This window comes from Mustela putorius, unplaced genomic scaffold, assembly GCF_011764305.1.
Source record: "Mustela putorius furo isolate JIRA1106 unplaced genomic scaffold, ASM1176430v1.1 tig00000129_pilon_pilon_pilon, whole genome shotgun sequence".
Lineage (NCBI taxonomy): Eukaryota > Metazoa > Chordata > Mammalia > Carnivora > Mustelidae > Mustela > Mustela putorius.
This window is the reverse complement of record NW_025421290.1, coordinates 40,217,453-40,235,654: the sequence shown is the minus strand read 5'-3', so window position 1 is coordinate 40,235,654 and position 18,202 is coordinate 40,217,453. Positions and strand designations below refer to the sequence as shown.

The 18,202-nt window shown below is 48.3% G+C and overlaps 1 protein-coding gene across 4 annotated transcripts in view; it reads right to left on the bottom strand.

Moving 5' to 3' along the window:
• Positions 1-18,202, bottom strand: part of DPF3 (double PHD fingers 3) — a 288,449-nt gene that overhangs the window by 236,670 nt on the left and 33,577 nt on the right. For 3 of the 4 annotated variants that reach the window (XM_013057477.2, XM_013057478.2, XM_045072809.1), the window contains exon 1: positions 16,186-16,234. The exons of the other annotated variant lie outside the window; for it this stretch is intronic. In XM_013057477.2, the coding sequence (XP_012912931.1) occupies positions 16,186-16,217 (32 nt within the window). In that variant the 5' untranslated portion in view covers positions 16,218-16,234. Of the gene's footprint in view, positions 1-16,185; positions 16,235-18,202 lie in introns of those variants that run through there. 4 annotated transcript variants of the gene reach the window in all.

Below are 18,202 nucleotides of genomic sequence, written 5' to 3'. Positions count from 1 at the left end.
GCCACGAGGATCAGCGTTTATGTTTTCCTCCCTTGACCACATTTGTATATTTTATTTATACCCTTTATGGGTTATTGCTGTTATTTTGAAAGAAAAGATGTGGTGACTGAATGATAGAGAGGGGGAAAGATTTTTAGTTTGACTGTTTCAACAGGCTTTATGCCACAGTCCTTCCCTATTATTTATTTATTTATTTATTTATTTATTTATTAGGATTTTATTTATTTATTTGACAGACAGGGATCACAAGTAGGCAGAGACACAGGCAGAGAGAGAGGAGGAAGCAGGGGACCCCTGCTGAGCAAAGAACTCGATCCCAGGACCTTAGGATCATGACCTGAGTTGAAGGCAGAGCCTTTAACCCACTGAGCCATCCAGGCACCCCACAGTCCTGCCCAATTAAGCAAATCTACCCATGTGTGAGCCAGGACTGTCCTATAGTGGATGGGACAGGGGCTCACACCAGCATGTGCCCCCTGCACCCTACACCTCTGGGAGGAACCCTGTAAAGGACCCAGAATATATTATGAAGGAAACCAAGAATGAGGATTCCATTGAACCTTAGTGAGGAAGTCTTCGGAGGCAGGCAATCCTCCTCCCTGCTGGAGGACAGAGGCTGGCCGCTCAGCCTCCCCCTGAAGCCTCTCTTGGCCTCCGAGGTGTTCAAGTACTTCCCAGGAACTGGCTGCCACACTGGGACTCCACTCAGAGCAACCAGGTGCCAGGCTATTTCCCATTTTTACCTTCTGTTCATGGACCACCTTTCCACTCCCATCCAGCCAAACAGATCCACTCGCTCCCCTGCACACATTCCTTCCCATCTGGCCTTTTCTCCCCCAGAAAGGAAGGGGATTCTAGAAGGAATTACTCAAATGATTCCCAGATCTCTGTTCACTTCCCTGTCATGCCTGCCCTTCCCCACCCTCAGCCCTCCACTGCTCCTCTAAGCCTGACCAGACCCCATTGTCCTTCCAGACTCAGCTCAAAGCCACCTCCCCCCTGAAACCTTCTCTGACACCCCAACCACAGGACGTGCTTTTTCTTTTCTGATTTCACAGACCCCTAAGGGGCTGGTCCGCTCATTTAGTGCAGAGTAACCTCACACACTGTGTTTCTTCTCACCTGGTTTGCTGTGTGCAAGCTCTGACCTTTTCCTCCTTCCGTCTCCCCACGCCCACAGGCACGAGATTGAGTGTGCCCTCCTGGGGACAAAGCAAATACTCTTCCCTTCTTTTTGTGCCCCTTCAGGGCTTTTTGATCAAGGTACGATGCACGAGGAAAAGGAGAAAGGTGTCAACAGGGCAAGGACAAAGGGGCCAAGGGGTCAGAAAGAAACCAAGGCTGGAGACACAAACCTTGATATTAGGCATTAAGTGGATTATTCCTCTATCTAGGGCTCAGAGAATGCTGGGGAGGCTTAGGCCTGAGTCAAGGAATGAAATAAGAAGCCGAAAGCAAAAGAAAAATAAAAGGGTAACCAGCGGACTTTTCTTTCCTGGGGATTTCAAAAAGCTACAATACAGCCTGAAGGAGAGAGGCCAGAAAGTGGCCCAAGGCTGCCCAACGTGGGTCTTGGAGAAGGGTGGGCACGTTTCAGATCTTTCATATTGTCCAAAGTAGTTCATTTGGGTCGAAAAGGAGACAGGAACTCCACGGGGCAATAACCAAGATCGTTCCATCAATCAGGGCATCTTTTGTTCTTACTTCTCAGGAAACCAGTCTCATTCCGGGCAGGTCATGGGTGGGAACGAATGATTGCCAGAAGAGGGACCTATATACTATGGGGTCCTCTCACTTTGGCAGCTCATCAAATATTAACACAAGAATCCTACCTCTCAAAGGACAGCAAGGGCTAGCTTGGTCTCAGATGGCTCAGCCTCACGAACCAATCAGGCTCCATCCCTCCTCTCATGCTGACCCAAAACTCCAGCCCCTGGAATGGCAAACAATGCCCCCTGGTGTGCTCTGGACCGGGGAACCACGGGAACTTTCCGAATTTCACAGAACTCTATGGAGGAGTGTTCATCTCAGCCACCTTGTGCATCACTGACCTAAAACCGAATGATCCAAACCTGTTTCCCATACCCCAGAGATGTGTGTAATTAGATAAAATGAGGACAGAATATGTATAAGTATGTGTTATACTGGGATGACTGCCCAGAAAGGAAATGAGCACCAGGAACCGGCCGGCCCTGTGCGAGCCCTCTGCACCGAGGGCTACACGCTGGGACTAAGGCACAGTCACTTGGAGAGAAAGTGCTGGTGCGGTGTGACCTTTCTGAGTTGACAAACACTTTTGTACAGTTCTGCTTCTACAACCTAAGTTTGGTGCTCCATCAGCATTTTCTCTGGCTTCCTGCACCAGGATGTCTGGTGGACCAGAATCTGAAATAAAACTTGAGGAGCCCATCACCACCTTTGGTCTTCACCTTACTCCTGACCCAGAACCAGGCCTCTCTGCTGGGTGGTCCCTTCTCCCAAAGAGCCCCACCGCGAAATGATGTGGAGCATGGAAAAGCAGTAAGGGTACATACAAAAGTGACAGTGATATTCTTCTCTCTCTTGATATGAAAAACGGAGGCCCCCACATGATCTCCAAGACATCATTTTTTGCTTCACTGTCAAGCAAATTTATCTGCATTGACCATAGTCGGGACAACGAGTCATTTGGAAAGCTTTATCCATGGAGGCATTGGTTCCATGAAAGTACACAAAATGCATCGTCTCCAAGAATATACATCTGAAAACAGTGACTGGGCCATCTTTACCTCCAAAACTCAATGGGACAGGTCCCAACACTGGGCTAAACCATTATGGTACTCTCACCTTCTGGCCTCCACCATCTTAAAAACTCATAAAAGTTCTCAGATTTAAAGAATGCTACAGGGAGTACCTGGGTGGCTCAGTGGGTTAAAGCCTCTGCCTTCGGCTCAGGTCATGATCCCAGGGTCCTGGGATGAGCCCCACATGGGGCTTTCTGCTCAGCCGGGAGCCTGCTTCCCCCACCCCCGCTTCTCTCTCTGCCTACTTATGATCTCTGTCTGTCAAATAAATAAATAAAATCTTTTTAAAAATAAATAAATAAATAACGCTACAGGAAATCCTATACATACATAGCTGAGCACATAGTAGATGCTCAAGAAAAACATGGTCAGTTTATCAGTGGCTGTTCACAAGCCTCAGGTTACTTACTTCGTCCCTGAAAGGAGCAAAGTGAGAAGACTTGTCTTGGCTTCCCAAGACCAAAGTGGGTCTTAACTGCACAAAAATGAAACGGTGAAGAAACTGAGGGCTGGTATAACTGACACCGACGTTCATCAGAGCCAAACATGCCACGTGCAAGCAAGGTCAGGCTGGTGCCTGTTTCCCAACTCCTGAAACTGAAGAATTTAGAGAGAGGAATTCTGCTGCCTTTTCCAGACTCCTACAGTCAAGGGAGACAGTGAGAAACGTGTCTGCCCTACAGGGCTGGAAGCGAAGTAAGTAGGAAGGGCAGTATGTCTGCTTGAGATTTCATTTGCTCAGCTATTCTACACGTAGTTCTTCCAGGCCTGCTGTGCTAGAGCCTGGAGTGACAGGCACAGGCAACCACCATCCCAGCCTTCCAGGGCCTTGTTCCGACTAACCAGAGTTGAGTAGTTCAGCGGCCAAGATCTTGGGACGATGGCGCCGAGGCAGGCGTGGCCGATTCTACCTGGTGGTCTGCACGGACTTCACTGGAAAAAGGGGGGCCTCCGAAGTGCCTGGAAGTTGAGCAGGTAGATGCCCACGGAATGTGCCTGGGGCAGGGAGGGGCTGGAGGAGCCACAGCACTTTGGTAAGACTATAGGAGAGGATGGGGTCACGGTCCCTCTGAGCAGGGATACGGAAGTATCGTTTTAAGATCACAAGCTCACCCACGCCCTGCATTCTGGGGTTCTTAACCTGGAGCCTCTGGACCCCCACGGCATCCACAAATGGGCTCCTCAAGGTCCAGGAACCCCACATGTAGATGTTCACATGTATATGCATTTTTTTTTTCTGAGAAGACAACCCACCACAATTATAGGATTCTCTAAAGGGTCTACAGTTGCCAAGGAGAGATGAGAAAGAGACATTCCACAGGACATTAAGTAGCCTGAACCCCACAGTGTGGGGTGGAAACCATGGTTTTCTGTCTCTGCCTCCCACATAGAGTTTGGTCTCTGAACTGTCCTAGGTTTTCAGAAGTAGCAGAGCGAAAAGGATGAGGGGAAGAAATCACCGTTCTCATTACCAAAACCAACATCTAGGTATACTGACTGTGTGCCAGGTGCTGGGCACGGTTTTAAAAACCAATACCTCTTTCCATAAACCCGGGGAAATATGTCTTTTCGGTCTCCTACTCCCAGAGCTAGAATTGCAAAGCCAGGTCCCGAAATGTGAATACGAGTCACCCAGGGCAATTCTCTGCAATCCCCAGATCAGGCTCAAACTTTAGCTGGCAGTTGCCTAGCAACAGGTCACCCCGAAGACACATCACCAAACCGAGATGCCAAAAAGGCGTTTTGTGGACAAGCTGGTGCCGAAAAAGAGCCCCCCACGCAAGTCTGCCTGCCAGGTCTCTCTGGGATGCGGGGGTGGGGTGGGGGGAAGGGGTTGACTTTGCAGCTGGAAGGCAGAGCTGGGAAGGTGTGCAAGTGATGGTGTGTTTCCCCCCACCCACCTGCCCCCACATTGGGAAGCAGGCACAGGAACACAGAACTGAGGGTTGAGGGAGAAGGCAGCCAGAGTAGAGAAGGCATCTGGCGCCTCCGCACAGGCTCTTCCCAGCCATTTCGGAAGCCACATCAAGTGGCAAAGATCTGACTTGCACCTCCATCCAGACCTCCACCTACAGCTAACTGAGGACCCAGGAAGCAGCCTCTATCCAACTCTGCAGGCAGCTTCCTCCCTTTCAGAAGCAGCAAGTCCGAAAGAGGCAAAGAGATCTTACTTTCTAAAATTCCGATTTTTTTTTTTTTTAATGGAAAGCTCAGAAATTCCTGCAGCTGAGTCAGGTGAGCCTGGGAATCCCAACAACACAAAGGCTCTCACCCAAACCATCACACAGGCCAACACCGGCCCCTCTCCCTGGGCAGGTGCTAGAAAAGTTGGGTAGACGGGGCCTTCTTAGAACACATCATCCCTTCTCCAGAAAGGTCTTGGGGGCTGGGGGAAAGGGCCAGTAAATACATCAGTCTGAAAGAGATTCAGGAAGAACAAATGCGGAAGTCAAACAACAACAAATAAGGCGGATATAAATCCAGATAAAATATTAAAATCATTAAAGGGCTGCTGCTCCCTGAAGATTGGGAAAAATGAAGAGAGTTAATTAAAAGCAATCTCCATGCACTGCTGAGCCAGCCAGCCCTGATAAATCAACAGCTGGGGCTGCTGTGGAGGGCAGTCAAGGGGCTTCGGGGTAGGGGGGGTTACCGTCCAGGGAGGGGGGTTGCTGCAGAAACAGCCGTGACGTCAAATTGAACCCCGTGACTTAAGTTTCACGTCTGTTAAATATTTTATGGCCACTGAATAAAGTTGTTCTTCGATGGGGAGAAAATGATCAGCAAACAAAGAGGGGAGAAGATATGGATGAAGAGGTATTGTTGTTGGATTCAAAACATACTTGGAACTGTGATGTCAGTATCTCTGATCTTGCCCCAAATGCAGAAGCATTCGCCTTTTTTTTTTTCTTCTCTCTCTCTATCTGATCACAGATAGCTGCACCTTCTCCGATCTCTCTACAAAACCCTGGGTGATGTTTGTCCGGGGGGCGGAGGGGGGGGTGGTTGAGGGAGGTAGGGCCAAGTCAGGGAAGGGAACAGAGGGAGGGCAGATAAGAAAGACCTTAAAAATTCTCATTGCTGACTTTTAGCACCAAAACACAAAAACCAAAAAAAAAAAAAAAAAAAACTCAAAAAAGAAAACACAGACTTTTAGCACAAAACAAAAACGTCAGCAAAAATGATGGGAACTTTTTTTCTTGCTTGCTTGCTTTCTCTCCTTTTTCCCCCCTTTCTTTCTCTACATCTTTCCTTCCCCCTTTTTTCTGCAGTCCGATAAAGTTTTTGTTTTTCGTTTTAAACAAAAAACAGCTCAGAATTTTCAGAATCAATCTAAGTTACAAAACAGCGATTTTCAAAGTGTCACAAGAACAGCCCTTCTCTCTTCTAAGGGAACCCTCCAGCTCTTCCTTGATGGAAATATAATCAAGAGAAATGATTGGGGGAAAGTGTTTTTTTCTCCTCCATAGAACTGGGATTGGAAGGGGAGTGTGTGCATGGGGAAACATAAGGAATTATGCATTTGGATATGCATTTTAATTAGGTGGACAGAAGCAGCCGCCTGTTAATTTTTCTTGCTTGTTTCCACTTAGCATTCATCACAGGCAGAACCACCATAGAGCGCTCCCACGATAATAGATGGTTCTGCATTGGCTAAGTCCTCAGGGAAAATAATTAGCAGGAGAGAATATATTCTCTCCACTCCCACTACCCCATCCACTGCCCTCCCCCATCCCCAGCACCACATTGCCTCCCCTCCCCACCCCCCAATCCAAGTGGTTTCCCTAGGAAAAGCCTAGTGGGGGGAGTCCCGCCTTCTGGCTTACAAGGACTTACTTTGCCCTGCCAAAGAACCAGAGTCTGGAAGGAGACACGGACAGACTGGAGGCCTTCCTTGGAGGGGAAGCTTCTGGATGCAGGGAGGGAGGCTACCCTGCTGACCGAGTTCTGAGGGGCAAGCTGGCCATCGGTGTTGGCCAGGACAGGATGAAGAAAGCCCCGAAGAGGGTGAGACAGTTCTCCTGAGTTCACCGGGCAGCAAACAAAGATATGTAAAGAATTGTTAGTTGAGGATAATGGGAGCCCAGATGACATCTTTTACTTAATTTGCTTTTATAAGGTAAAGGAATGTTGGAGTGTTGCAGCAAGCTTGACTCTGAAGGCTGGTGATGAAAATGGAACTCTCTAGAATTTTGACCTCTGCCACCATGCGCCCCATGGTCTACTTTGACATAAAGAATCAACTCGGACACCTGATCTCCTGTGTTAAAAGCGCACCTTCCTCGTTGACCAGCAGACCGAAGCTCGAGCCCCACTGCCGCCACTTCTCTCCTCCTCTCTTCCTTAAAGTTGACTTGATAGAAGGAGTCAGATATTGCCAGATGACGGAAGCCCAAGCTCCCGGAAAGCTCTCCCCTCTGTTCTCCGAGCTTGTGTTTCCTCTGATGTTGTGGGGCCCACTCAGTTCGGAGCTGACAATGGGAAAAGAAATGAGGGCTTCCCCTAAGCTCATATTCTCACCTATTTCAAACCCAGACAATGGGGAAAGTCCCAGTGAGATCTGGGGCTATTTACGCGCAGCTGGATGAGTAAGGCTTTGCATTTCCTGAGAAACAATGATTAGGCTTGCTGTGTAAGGCCGTACTCATTTCATTTATTTGAGTTTTAATATATAAAAATAATGTTTAATATATGAGGAATGGTTGACTCTGAGAAGGCCTCAGTCAGCTCCCTGAAACCGCCGTTCTAGTTACACGTCCCATGTGCACTTTACACCTGTGGAAATGTCTTCGCACCCATTATTTCGGACACCTTGGGGGCCAAGCAGGGCCGGGTGCAGGGGGAAGGGAGGAGAAAGGAGACCTCCCAAACCCTTCTTGCTGAGGAAGCCGATAGGTCTGATTTACTAACTCTGGCCTTTTAAGCTGTCCCAGGCTCCCTGGTGCTCCCTTGCCCCCTGTTGCCAAACGAAACTTCCACCCTGCCCAGGAAACAGACCATACCTTCACTCCAAGGTTCACCAGGTCCTGGAGCCTCCCCACGCCCAACCCTGACACACCCCGTGCCCTCCAGAGGCAGAATGCGATCTGCATGGCTGGGGAGAAAAGTAGGGAGTCTTTGGGTTCTCCAAGGAGTCACCTGGCCAAAAAAATAATGGTATTCCTACAGGGGAGAGGGGATAAGGAGGTTGCATTTTACAACAGTATTAGTATTTTTCCCTAAGTTTACAAAGTGGGCATTGCCTCTACTATTTAGAAATGTAGTCCCTAAATTTTAAAGAGTCTAAAAATGAAGGGCATATACCCAAGAGAATTGAAAGCAGGAACTCAGCTATGCACACACCCATCTTCATAACCACGATACTCACAAGAGCTAAGAGACAGAAGGAAGCCAAGTGTCCCTCTTCAGGGGAGTAGATCAACAAAATGTGGTATGTACCTACCATGGAGCACTATTCAGTCATTAAAAGGAAGGAAATTCTTGGAGTCCCTGGTGATACAATCGGTTAAGCATCTGACTCCTGGTTTCAGCTCCAGTCCTGATCTCAGGGTTGTGAGATGGAACCCCAAGTCAGGCTCCCTACTAAGTGGAGAATCTGCTTAAGCTTCTCTCTCCCGCTCCCTCTGCCCCTCCTTCCTGTCACACTCTCACAGGCTTGCTCTCTCTCTCTCACTCTTTCTCTCTAAAATAAATAAATACATCTTTTTTTTAAAAGGAAGGAAATTGTGGCACATTTTACAACGTAGGTGAACCTTGAGGACATGATGTTAAGTAAAATAAACCATCACAAAAGGACAAATATTGTGTGATTAGGTGCTTAGAAAAGGCAAATTCATAAAGACAGAAAGCAGAATGGCTGTTACCAGAGATGGGGAGTTACTGTTTAATAGGTACAGAGTTTCTGCTTGGGATGATAGAAATATTCTGGAGATGGATTCTATCAATGGTTGTACAACATTATGACTGTACTTAATGCCAATGAATTGTACACTTTAGAATGGCTCCAGTGGCCCATTTATATGTCACCAATGCTAAATATACATGTTATGTATATTTTACCACAATGAGAAAAAAATTAAGGGGCTGCGTCTGTCTGCTGGAGGTCAGGGTAACCATTTTGGTTTCTCTCTTATTTTGCCTGAGAATCACAATTTGGGCTTCTGTGAATTCTCTGATGGGTTTTGCAACCCTCTCTTCCTCTTTAGGCTTGTAGAAAATTACCAAAGGAGTTTTCAACCAAAGGAAAGCCTGATAATAACCGCCCCCCCCCAGAGGAATCTGGAATATTCTGGAGGCATATCACAAGAGGAGGAAGAGGAGAGGCAGTGGATTCCACTTTAGATAATTGCTAATACCCACCAGGATACAGCTAGCCCTGCAAGTCTGCTAGCCACCTCCATTCCCTCAGCGGCAACACGGGGTCCACTAAAGGAAGCACAGTGAGACATCAGTACAGGTCCACTTACTTCAGCTCACTAAACAGACAGGGCTCTGCAGCTACCCATATGGAAGTGAAGTAAGCACTTTTATTTCCATGTCAATAGAATGGGTGCCATAGGGGAGGAGAGACCATGTCCAGGGAGACTGTGGATAAATGAAATCCAAAAGAGAACAATCTTCTGCTTGCTTCCCTCTCTCCCTCCACACATTTAAAGAAAAGAAGGTGGGGGGAGGGGAGACAGGTGTTGTCAATAATTCCAGTCTTTTCTATCACCAAAAACTTTATCTGAGTGCCAATAAACAGCAAAAGAGGCCAGATAAGTCTTCCCACTTCTCTCTCCTCTCTCCCTCCTCTGGTTGGGGTGCTAATGAGAAGAAAAGTGTTCGCGGAGGAGAATCAGAAGAAAAACCCATGTTCTAAAGGACCCACCACCTGGTCCTCAGCCTTAGGTGCTGAGAAGGGAAAGGGGTGCCATCCGGGTTAGAACCCCAACCGGTAGCATGATGTGGCAGGACTGGACCCAAGAAGATGAAACTAACAAAAAACTCCCCAGTCTTAACAAATCCCCCTCAGAAACACACTTTAAAAATGAGAAAGAATTTGAACTTTGGCCCCTAACCATCCCCCCTCTCCTAATCAACCATAGTAAGAGCTACCACCAAGCTTTTGACCTGAAACGAATCTGGGCATCCAATTGGGAATTTGGGTGCATCCCCCTCACCTTAAAGACAAGGGGTCGGCAGCTCAGAGAAGCTCTGTGTCCAAGATTCAATGGCAGGTTCGTGGCACCACTGGGAGCAGGTGCTCAAGGCTCTGGATTTCTCTCTCAGAGCTTTTTCTCCTCCGTGACTCTGAAGTCATCACAGCTACAGAGACAGGCAAGTGGTGAGAAATGAACATGGGAGAGTGACACAGTTCGAGATAGGGGCCACACTGATGCCAGGTGGGAAGCTGGAGATGCAAAACCTTTTCTGCTGGAGCTTCCAATGGCAATTAATACACACAGCAGGTTTTCAAAGTGAATAACGACACAAATGCGCTCAAGTCACAGCAACCTGAGATGACCACAGCCTCTGGATTCAGTGGGGGGAGGGGAGGGGGGAAAAGGGGGATTAGGCATGTGTCATCATTGTTTCCCAGACTCCTATCCAAGACCCGGGTGGAGAAGGACTCACTGTGGGCTATTTGAACCCCATTATTAGGCACTCTGAGTCTAATCCCCTCGCCCCTCCCTGCTTCCAAACATAGCCCCTAATTCTTAGCCTTCTCAAGGCTTCTCTCTCCCCTTTCCCACCCCCCACACCACTACCCTTCACAAACACAGCCTAGAAATTCCCCACACAGCCCTGTCCCCTTTTCCCACCCACCCCCACCCAACACCTTCTAACCACTGCTTTTAAAACTCTGATGCAAATCACAGGCTTCAAAAACCTTCCTTGGGTGACAGTTTTACGATGCTAAGCCCCATTCATCCATATGGTCTCACAGACTGTGAAACACTAGTAACCGGACCAATAAGAAAAACAAATGAGAAAAACACCACAACACCTCATCTCGCCCCAGTCACTGACACAACTAAAGAAAACTTTGGAACTTGCTATAGATCATAATATCAGGCTCTCTGCCCATGAAACGGTCATCTTTTCAGAGTTCTGGACCACACAGAGGTTTTACCCACTCACCTACTTGCCACCCATCCCAGCCCCAGGCCACACTTTATCTTTCCTTGTTAAAGAGCTACATAGTCAAAGACTATCTCGAGCTGGGAATCACACTTAGAGTGGCTCCTGCTGGATAAACCGAGGCTGCCCAAAAACTCTTCAGCAGGTTGTGGTCTTTCTTTGACCCTGGGCTTGCCACATTTGGCTACGCTTCTGTCTTCTACTGACTTTCAGAACATTCAAAAACCACAAAATTTATTTTGTCGAGGTTGGGATAATAAACAGACCTGGATTCTGTTTATTTCTGTTTATATCTGTCTTTTATGACCCACGCCCCCCCCCCCCCCACCACCACCACTACCATCGGTGGAGGCTCTGCTTTGAAAACAGAGAAGTCAGCCTCAGTTTCCTTTCTGTTTCTGGTGCAAAACAAAGCCTGCTGACTGTGGCATTTTATTTTTTGCCTTGATCTGAGCAGAGGGCTCTGAAGCAGCTTTAGACATTATGGTCTTTCTCAGATGTATCCAAATTCCAGCTCCCTGCATGATTGCATAAAGACAGAGAAAGATGAGATGTCCAATTAAGTGTCCTCTGAATGCCAGCCCACCTTGGGGATCTCGGCATTGTCCATTCTCTTAGCCATCTCTAGAGGTCTCCCAGGTGGTCTGCAAGGCAGGCTATTTTCAGAGATTTACCCTGGGACAATGCCTCTACTTGGGTTCTGGCAGAAATTAATATCCTTTATGGGTATCTCATCAAAACCAGACACTCTTCCTGCTGAAAAATAATGTGTGCTAATGAAGTTTGGGGAATTCAGGGATTTTTTTTTTTTTTTTGAGTGGCAACCAGAAGTAGATGGAGAATGTGTCTCTTAGGCATCTGTTGGCTTAAAATACCTGAGGGTCCTTTTTCATAAGGGGCTAAAATGATGCCCATAAAAGGCAACAAGTTCACAAAGTCCCAACCGCCATATCCCCCACTTAGTACCTACCCACGGTCCCCCCTACTCAGACAGAAAGAGCTAAGAGGAGATTAGAACCAGGAATGCAGCTCCCCCCACCCTCTCTTCCCTGATATCTAAACTGAGTGCCACAGCAAGAGTGAGGTCTGGCTCCCAAATGGCCACAATTGCACAACATTCACAGGCACTGAAACCACTTTAGATTACAATACAGTATATCCATATCCTAGGATGTATAAAGAGATGAAGATTTGAAGTCCATCTACTCACATGACCTGTTGTTTGAACTTGGCTAAGTAAGTGTGTATTTACTTCTCCCAGAATTGTGTCCTTAATAACAAAACAGATAGAGACACATACCTCCAAGCAAGGGAAACTACTTACAAAAGAGTTTCAGTACAATTATGTATCTGTAGGTTCACAGTTAGAAGCATGACGAAATAGTTCGCTGGTCTCATTCTTTTTAAACAAATAGTTACTTGAGGAAAAGCCCTGTTGGTTTATATAGAATAATTAAATAATAACAACAGTTATTCTTTTCTAAGCAGGCAGTTATAATAATAGATACGTATGTGCATAATCAAGTCTGGCAGAAGGGGGCAGACATTCCCAGTTAAGTGCATACAAACCAGGGTTTTGATGACTTAATAAAAGAGTAAGTTGTTTAAAGTGTTGATAGCAGATTTGGGGGAGGGTGGTTTACTTGAACTAGAATATCGAGTAAGATTAGAATCTATATTAAAAGCATCATGTTTCCTAGGTATACAGAAATCAACCAGAATACGTTATGTGACTTACTTCTACATAGACCTTTACCAAACCCATATCTATGTTACCTGCATGGGTTTTACCTCATTACATGGCCCTTCGCTTGCTTGTCCATGTAAGAAGTGAGGGTTACTCACAGTCTAAGCTCAGACCATGTAGCTGCTAAATTAAATAATGTGTAATAGCCATTTACACATCATACAAGTCTATCAATGCTGTTAAATTCTATTTGTCCAGATGTGACTGCTTGGTTGTGGGGCCACCCGCCGTGTCCTCTTTGTGATCTGATCAGTCCAGGCGGCTCCTGTTTCTGCCTCTAACACCCTGTTGGGCAGTAATAAGATGTTAAAGGCGCCAACAGAGAGAAACCAGACTGTCAGCTTCAGAGAGGAAGGGGGTGAAGGGTACGAGGAGGAGGAATAAGAAAGGGAGTTGAGGGGGGATCAAAGACAGGCAGGAAGAAAGCCACACTGCTAAGAGAGGAGATGCGGTTCCAAGGAGCTTGGGACCCTAAGGAAGACCCCAAAGCAATGAGATTCAAATTGTACCATCCAGTCACCCGAGCTATTAAATTATTAAATGTCCCACATGGAAAAGCTATAATGAAAAATGGTCCACACTCTGGGTAGGCAGAGCCCTACAGAGGTGTTGCATGAAACCAGAGCTTACTTTTTCCCCAGCATATTAACCTACCACCACTTTATTCCCCAATCCTAGAGGAAACCTTTGTGTGATGGTTTCTGTAGGGGGCGTCCGTGTTGTTAGCTTTTTTTTTTTTTTTTTTTTTTTTTTTAGGAAAGGAAGAGAGAGACTCCGACGCACACAGAGAAAATGCTAATGTCGTTCAGCTCCGTTTCATTGTCAGGAGGGACACAAGAGGATAAAAACCTAGCTCTCCAAACCATTCTCCCTGCTCCCCTCCTGCCAACACCACCATCCATCCCTTTAGCTGGATGTGTCTCTGCGCTTTGTTCTAATTTATCCTATGCATAATTTATTTACGTGTGTATTGTTTCCCCATCAGCAACTTTTAAAAACAAATGAAATGTATAAGATGTTTTATTAAACAAGTTGTTTTCTAAAATTAAGGCTTATGGTGTAGGTTTCCCAATAACAACGTGTGTGCTCCTGCATTAGGAGTTAAAAACCGTCCGGAGCGCAGGAGGCTTGGCTCACGGGGAGAGGGAGGTGAGTATTGTTTACACCCCCTTACCTCCGGGGAAAGGGTTTGGGATGCAAAAAGGAGAGGCTAACTAAAAATGACCACTCAACTCCCATCTAGAAAAAGCAGGCAGGGGTGTTGTGTATATGCTAGCGCGTGCGTGTGCGTGTGCGTGTGCGTGTGCGTGTGTGTGGCGACACAGAATTACAAAACATCTCATTGCAACTGTCTCTAATTATACAGAGTACGAGTATAATAATTCAAAACTAATTCCACTAAACCAGCCCGCTTCTCCGTCCCTTCCTCCACCTCTAATGCCACCCTACTCAGACTCCCTCGCCAAACACGCACCCTTCTGCAGTTCAAAACACAAACAAACAAAAAACTGGAGCGAGCTGGGAAACCCTGGAGCGTAGAGATACTGCGCCTGCCCGCGCGTGAGCAGGCTCCAGGGTAACGATGGTACCGCTTTCCCAGTAGGAAACAAACCTGGCGCACATGTGAAATTGATTTCTCTAACTTGAGTTTACCAGGTGGCATCGGCCCGCCTATGTGATTTCGGCTGGAAATGGGGAAACTGCAAACCAGCTGTAGGTTCGGTAGAAACTCACAGCATCAGCGGTGTGGCTGGGCGAGCGACCCGGAGCGAGGATGCGGCGAAGTTCGCCCGTTTATTCTGCCATAAAACATTTTCTTTCTTGGGTGAAACGCTGTGGCGTTCAAGTGCAGTGTATCGGAACCTGCGAGCGAGAACTAAAGCCGGGAGCCGCTCTATGATCAACAGCATCTTCCAGTATCCTCTTAACGGCAGCTTTAATATATATGTGTATTTAAAACTCCGATACGGGGGGCATTACTACCTTTTTCCCTATTACTGATGCGAGATAAGCTGGTGCAAACACGTGCTATTATTGTCGCGCGTTCCTTCGCGCTGGGAACAGCCCCCCCACCACCGCGCCCCCCCTCCCCCGGTGCGAACCTGGTTTTCAACTCCAGGAGGAGCCTGGGGTGCCAACGCGGTGCGCTGAGTTGAAAGAACCTGCACGGGCATCGGTCACACACCCGGGAGAATTCTGCATGAAACGCCCCCCACCGGCACCTCCCCCTCCCTTCGCCCTCGGCTTCCAGCCCAGCTGGGAAGTCCTGGTCCCAGAGGCGCGGACCCCGGAGCCACATCGCGCGGCGATCCGGAGGGGAGCTCTCCTCTGCCAGCATCATTGCCAATAGCACCCCTTGTAGAGCGACGCTAGTTTTCCGAAGCTCCGCGATCGCGTTCGGACTTGGCGGCTTAACAGTTCCACCGACTGGAAGGAAGGAAGGAGGCCAGGATGAAAAGGAGGAGGAAGGAAGGCAGGCAGGAATTGGCTGTCGGACTCGGGAACTGGTCCCCGCATGTCCTCGCCCAGCCCGCCCCCCTGCGTCCGGGATCTGGGCGTCCGCTCAAAGTCTCCCGGCGGCGGCCAGAGGCACCTGCCCCTCGCTCTGGCCGGGAGCAGAAGCTGCCGGCTCAGGCGGGGAGCCCCAAGCTGCCTCTCCACCCGCTTCGGCTTTTCACCCAGAGGAGGCGAGAACACCATTCATAAGACCTGCAGGTTCCCTGCCTCCAAATCAACCCCAAGTTAACCCGAGTCGTTAATATACTACAGCCAGCTCACCCACAAACACACACGCATAAACACACACACACACATAAACACACACACACACACACACACACACACACCGGTGACCGCCCGGAGCGCCGTCACGCTCGGGGGGCTGCCCCGGCAGGAAAGCCCCGGGCAACCACCTGGGCCGCAGGGCTCCCGGGACCCACTGCTCCCCCTGCGGTCCTCCCAACTCCGGAAGGTTTGCACAAACTCCCCGCAAGCGATCGGAAGGCGTAAAGCGCCCGGCAAACTCCGGAGGTGCCACGATCCGCTCGCCCCGGCGGACCCAGCAGCCCGGCAGGGGCTGCGGACTCGGGAGGCGCGGGGCTCAGCCAAGTGCACCCAGGCGGCCCCTGCCCGGCGCTCGCCCCCAGCACGGCCGCCCCCCGCGCCGCGCTCGCCGCCCCGCGAGGCCGGGCACTCGGGGGATCGTGCTGTCCCCGAGCTGCCCACGACCCCCCTGTAGAGCGCTCGAGTGCCTGGCTCCCCTGCCGAAAACCCCTCTCGGTGCGTCCTCCAATTAAGCAGAACACAAATGTAACAATTTTCTTCTTGTTAATTGCATCTCTTGACATTTCTGCGCGTTGGGGGGAAAAAAAAGAAGATGAAGAAGTAAGAGCTGAAAGAAAAGAGAAGCCCCGCGGCGGCTGCAGGCGCCTGCAAGCGCAGTGCTTTGGCAGCGCTCGGCACGCGGAAGGCGCCTTTTTTTTTTTCATATTGAAACCAGGCGGAATATGTACATTTTTTAGTCTTACTTACGCTTTCAGGGGGTTGTGAATGACAGTCGCCATTTTGCTACAATGTAACAGAATATTGTCTGTCTCAGAGTTCTAAAGGTTCGCTCAGGGGAAGCGGCGAGCCAATCAGAGCACGGGATACCGGCCTGCTGGCCAATTGGCGCTGCTGGTCGCCAGATGGGCGGGGCCTGCACGGTGGTAGTTATTAGGGGAGCTGTCAAAGCCCAGAGGTCACTCCCTTTTGTAGAGCCCGAGAGCAAGCAGGTCTTAAAGGGGCAGTACCGCGCGAGCAGCTCCTTTTCGGATTGGGGAAAGTGGAGACGCACGGGAGAGTATTCTAGTTTGATTTGAGATCCTACTTTCTGAGTAATTGCAGAGAGTTTGCGCTCCTGGATAGAAATATTTAAGTATTGCCAACAAACCACTGAACCCCATTCATTAGCTTTTGGCTTTGCTGTTAACGTTTCTAATCCCCCAAAGGGCAAATCCCCTTGTTCCCTTGTAGAAGTTGGAAGGCTGCCGTTCCGTCTAACAAATTACTACACGTGCCCAGCCGTTTGCTAATGCTCTGGGTCCTAAGGCTTTTTAACATTCTCATTCCCGTAGTGTTTTCTTTATCTCGGCCATCTCTCTCTCTCTCTCTTTCTCTCTCTTTCTCTCTCTCTCTCTCTCTCTCTCTCTGTGTTTCTTGGAACTGCAGCCGCCGTTCCTGGCGACTCCAGCACAGCAACTCCCCTCCCCCTGGAATGTCTCAATGTCAGGCTCGCTCCCTCCTGCAGCCAGGGCTTTCGTTACGTAATGCGCGGTGGTCACTCTGCGCGGTTCCCCACTACTACCTCTTCTCATCTACACCCGCCCCCCCGCCGCCGAAACTTCTGAAACGATCAGATTCTGGCCGACTGGGGAGCCAAGTAGGACCTGGCGCTCTGACCTTTAGGCTTAGGGACAGAGAAGGTTTAAGAAAACTTTTGGAAACGCTTTCTGCTACTAGGAAAGAGAGTAACTAGACCGAAGGTATTGCCAGAGTCTCTTTCGGGGAGTAGCACACGGGATTCTGGCGTCACTTTTCACTATTGAGATACAAGGTGGAAAACTTGCTACTGAATAATCCGCTATGACCCGAGGCTTTCGTTGTCTGTGTTGGCTCCAAGTCAGCTTGAACTCCTCACTGGCGAACCCCTGACAAAACTGGGGAGATTTCTGTGAAGCCAGGCTTCCACTGGGCAGCCGGGGAAGCTCCCCAGTAGATGAAATCGCACTAAATCATGAATAGGGGCCTCGTTAGCATACAGAAATCTGGCTAACATCCCAAAGTTGTTTAATCAGGTCAAATAGCTAAAATAGCGGGGGAGGGGTTTAAGAAGATTGGAGATGCCAAATTGCCAGTTCTTCGGAGCTGTGCCCTCTCACTTCCTTTCTCAGGGCTCCTCTCACGTCAATGAATTAAAATAATAATAACAACAACAACAACAACAACAACAAAGTTCCAGAACTTTCAGCGTTCGAGTTCATACACTGTTAGAGTTACAGAAAAACAGACCAAGGCTGAATGGGTATGTTTGTAAGGCTTGAAATCTAAACTCCTTCTTTCTGCCTAATTAATAAGGCCAGTACTTTTTGTCACCCCCTTGCACAGCATCTTGCCATTTGAAAAAAATATCCATTTTTCTAAAATGAAAGTTTGAAAAAAATCCCTTTCTTATTAATTTGTCAAAGGAATGGTTCAGAAGCTAGTTCTTAGCCTGGGATGGGGTTTGAGAACATTAAAAAGCAAGCACTGTATTCAGACCCAAGAACTATGATGAGTTTTAAATATCAGCCAGAACTCCCACCAACCTCTTTGAGATATCAAAACCACAGCAGTTCAGACTGGAAAACAACAGCATATTTTAATATACACAGCTTGATAAAGGAAGCAAGAAATGTGGAGCCTACCCTGAAAGAGGCTTACAGTTTAATAGGAGAAGGAAGACAAATTTATATTACAAACTGAAAAGATATATAGACTCTGAACATGTATAATCATTTATGTGTTAAGG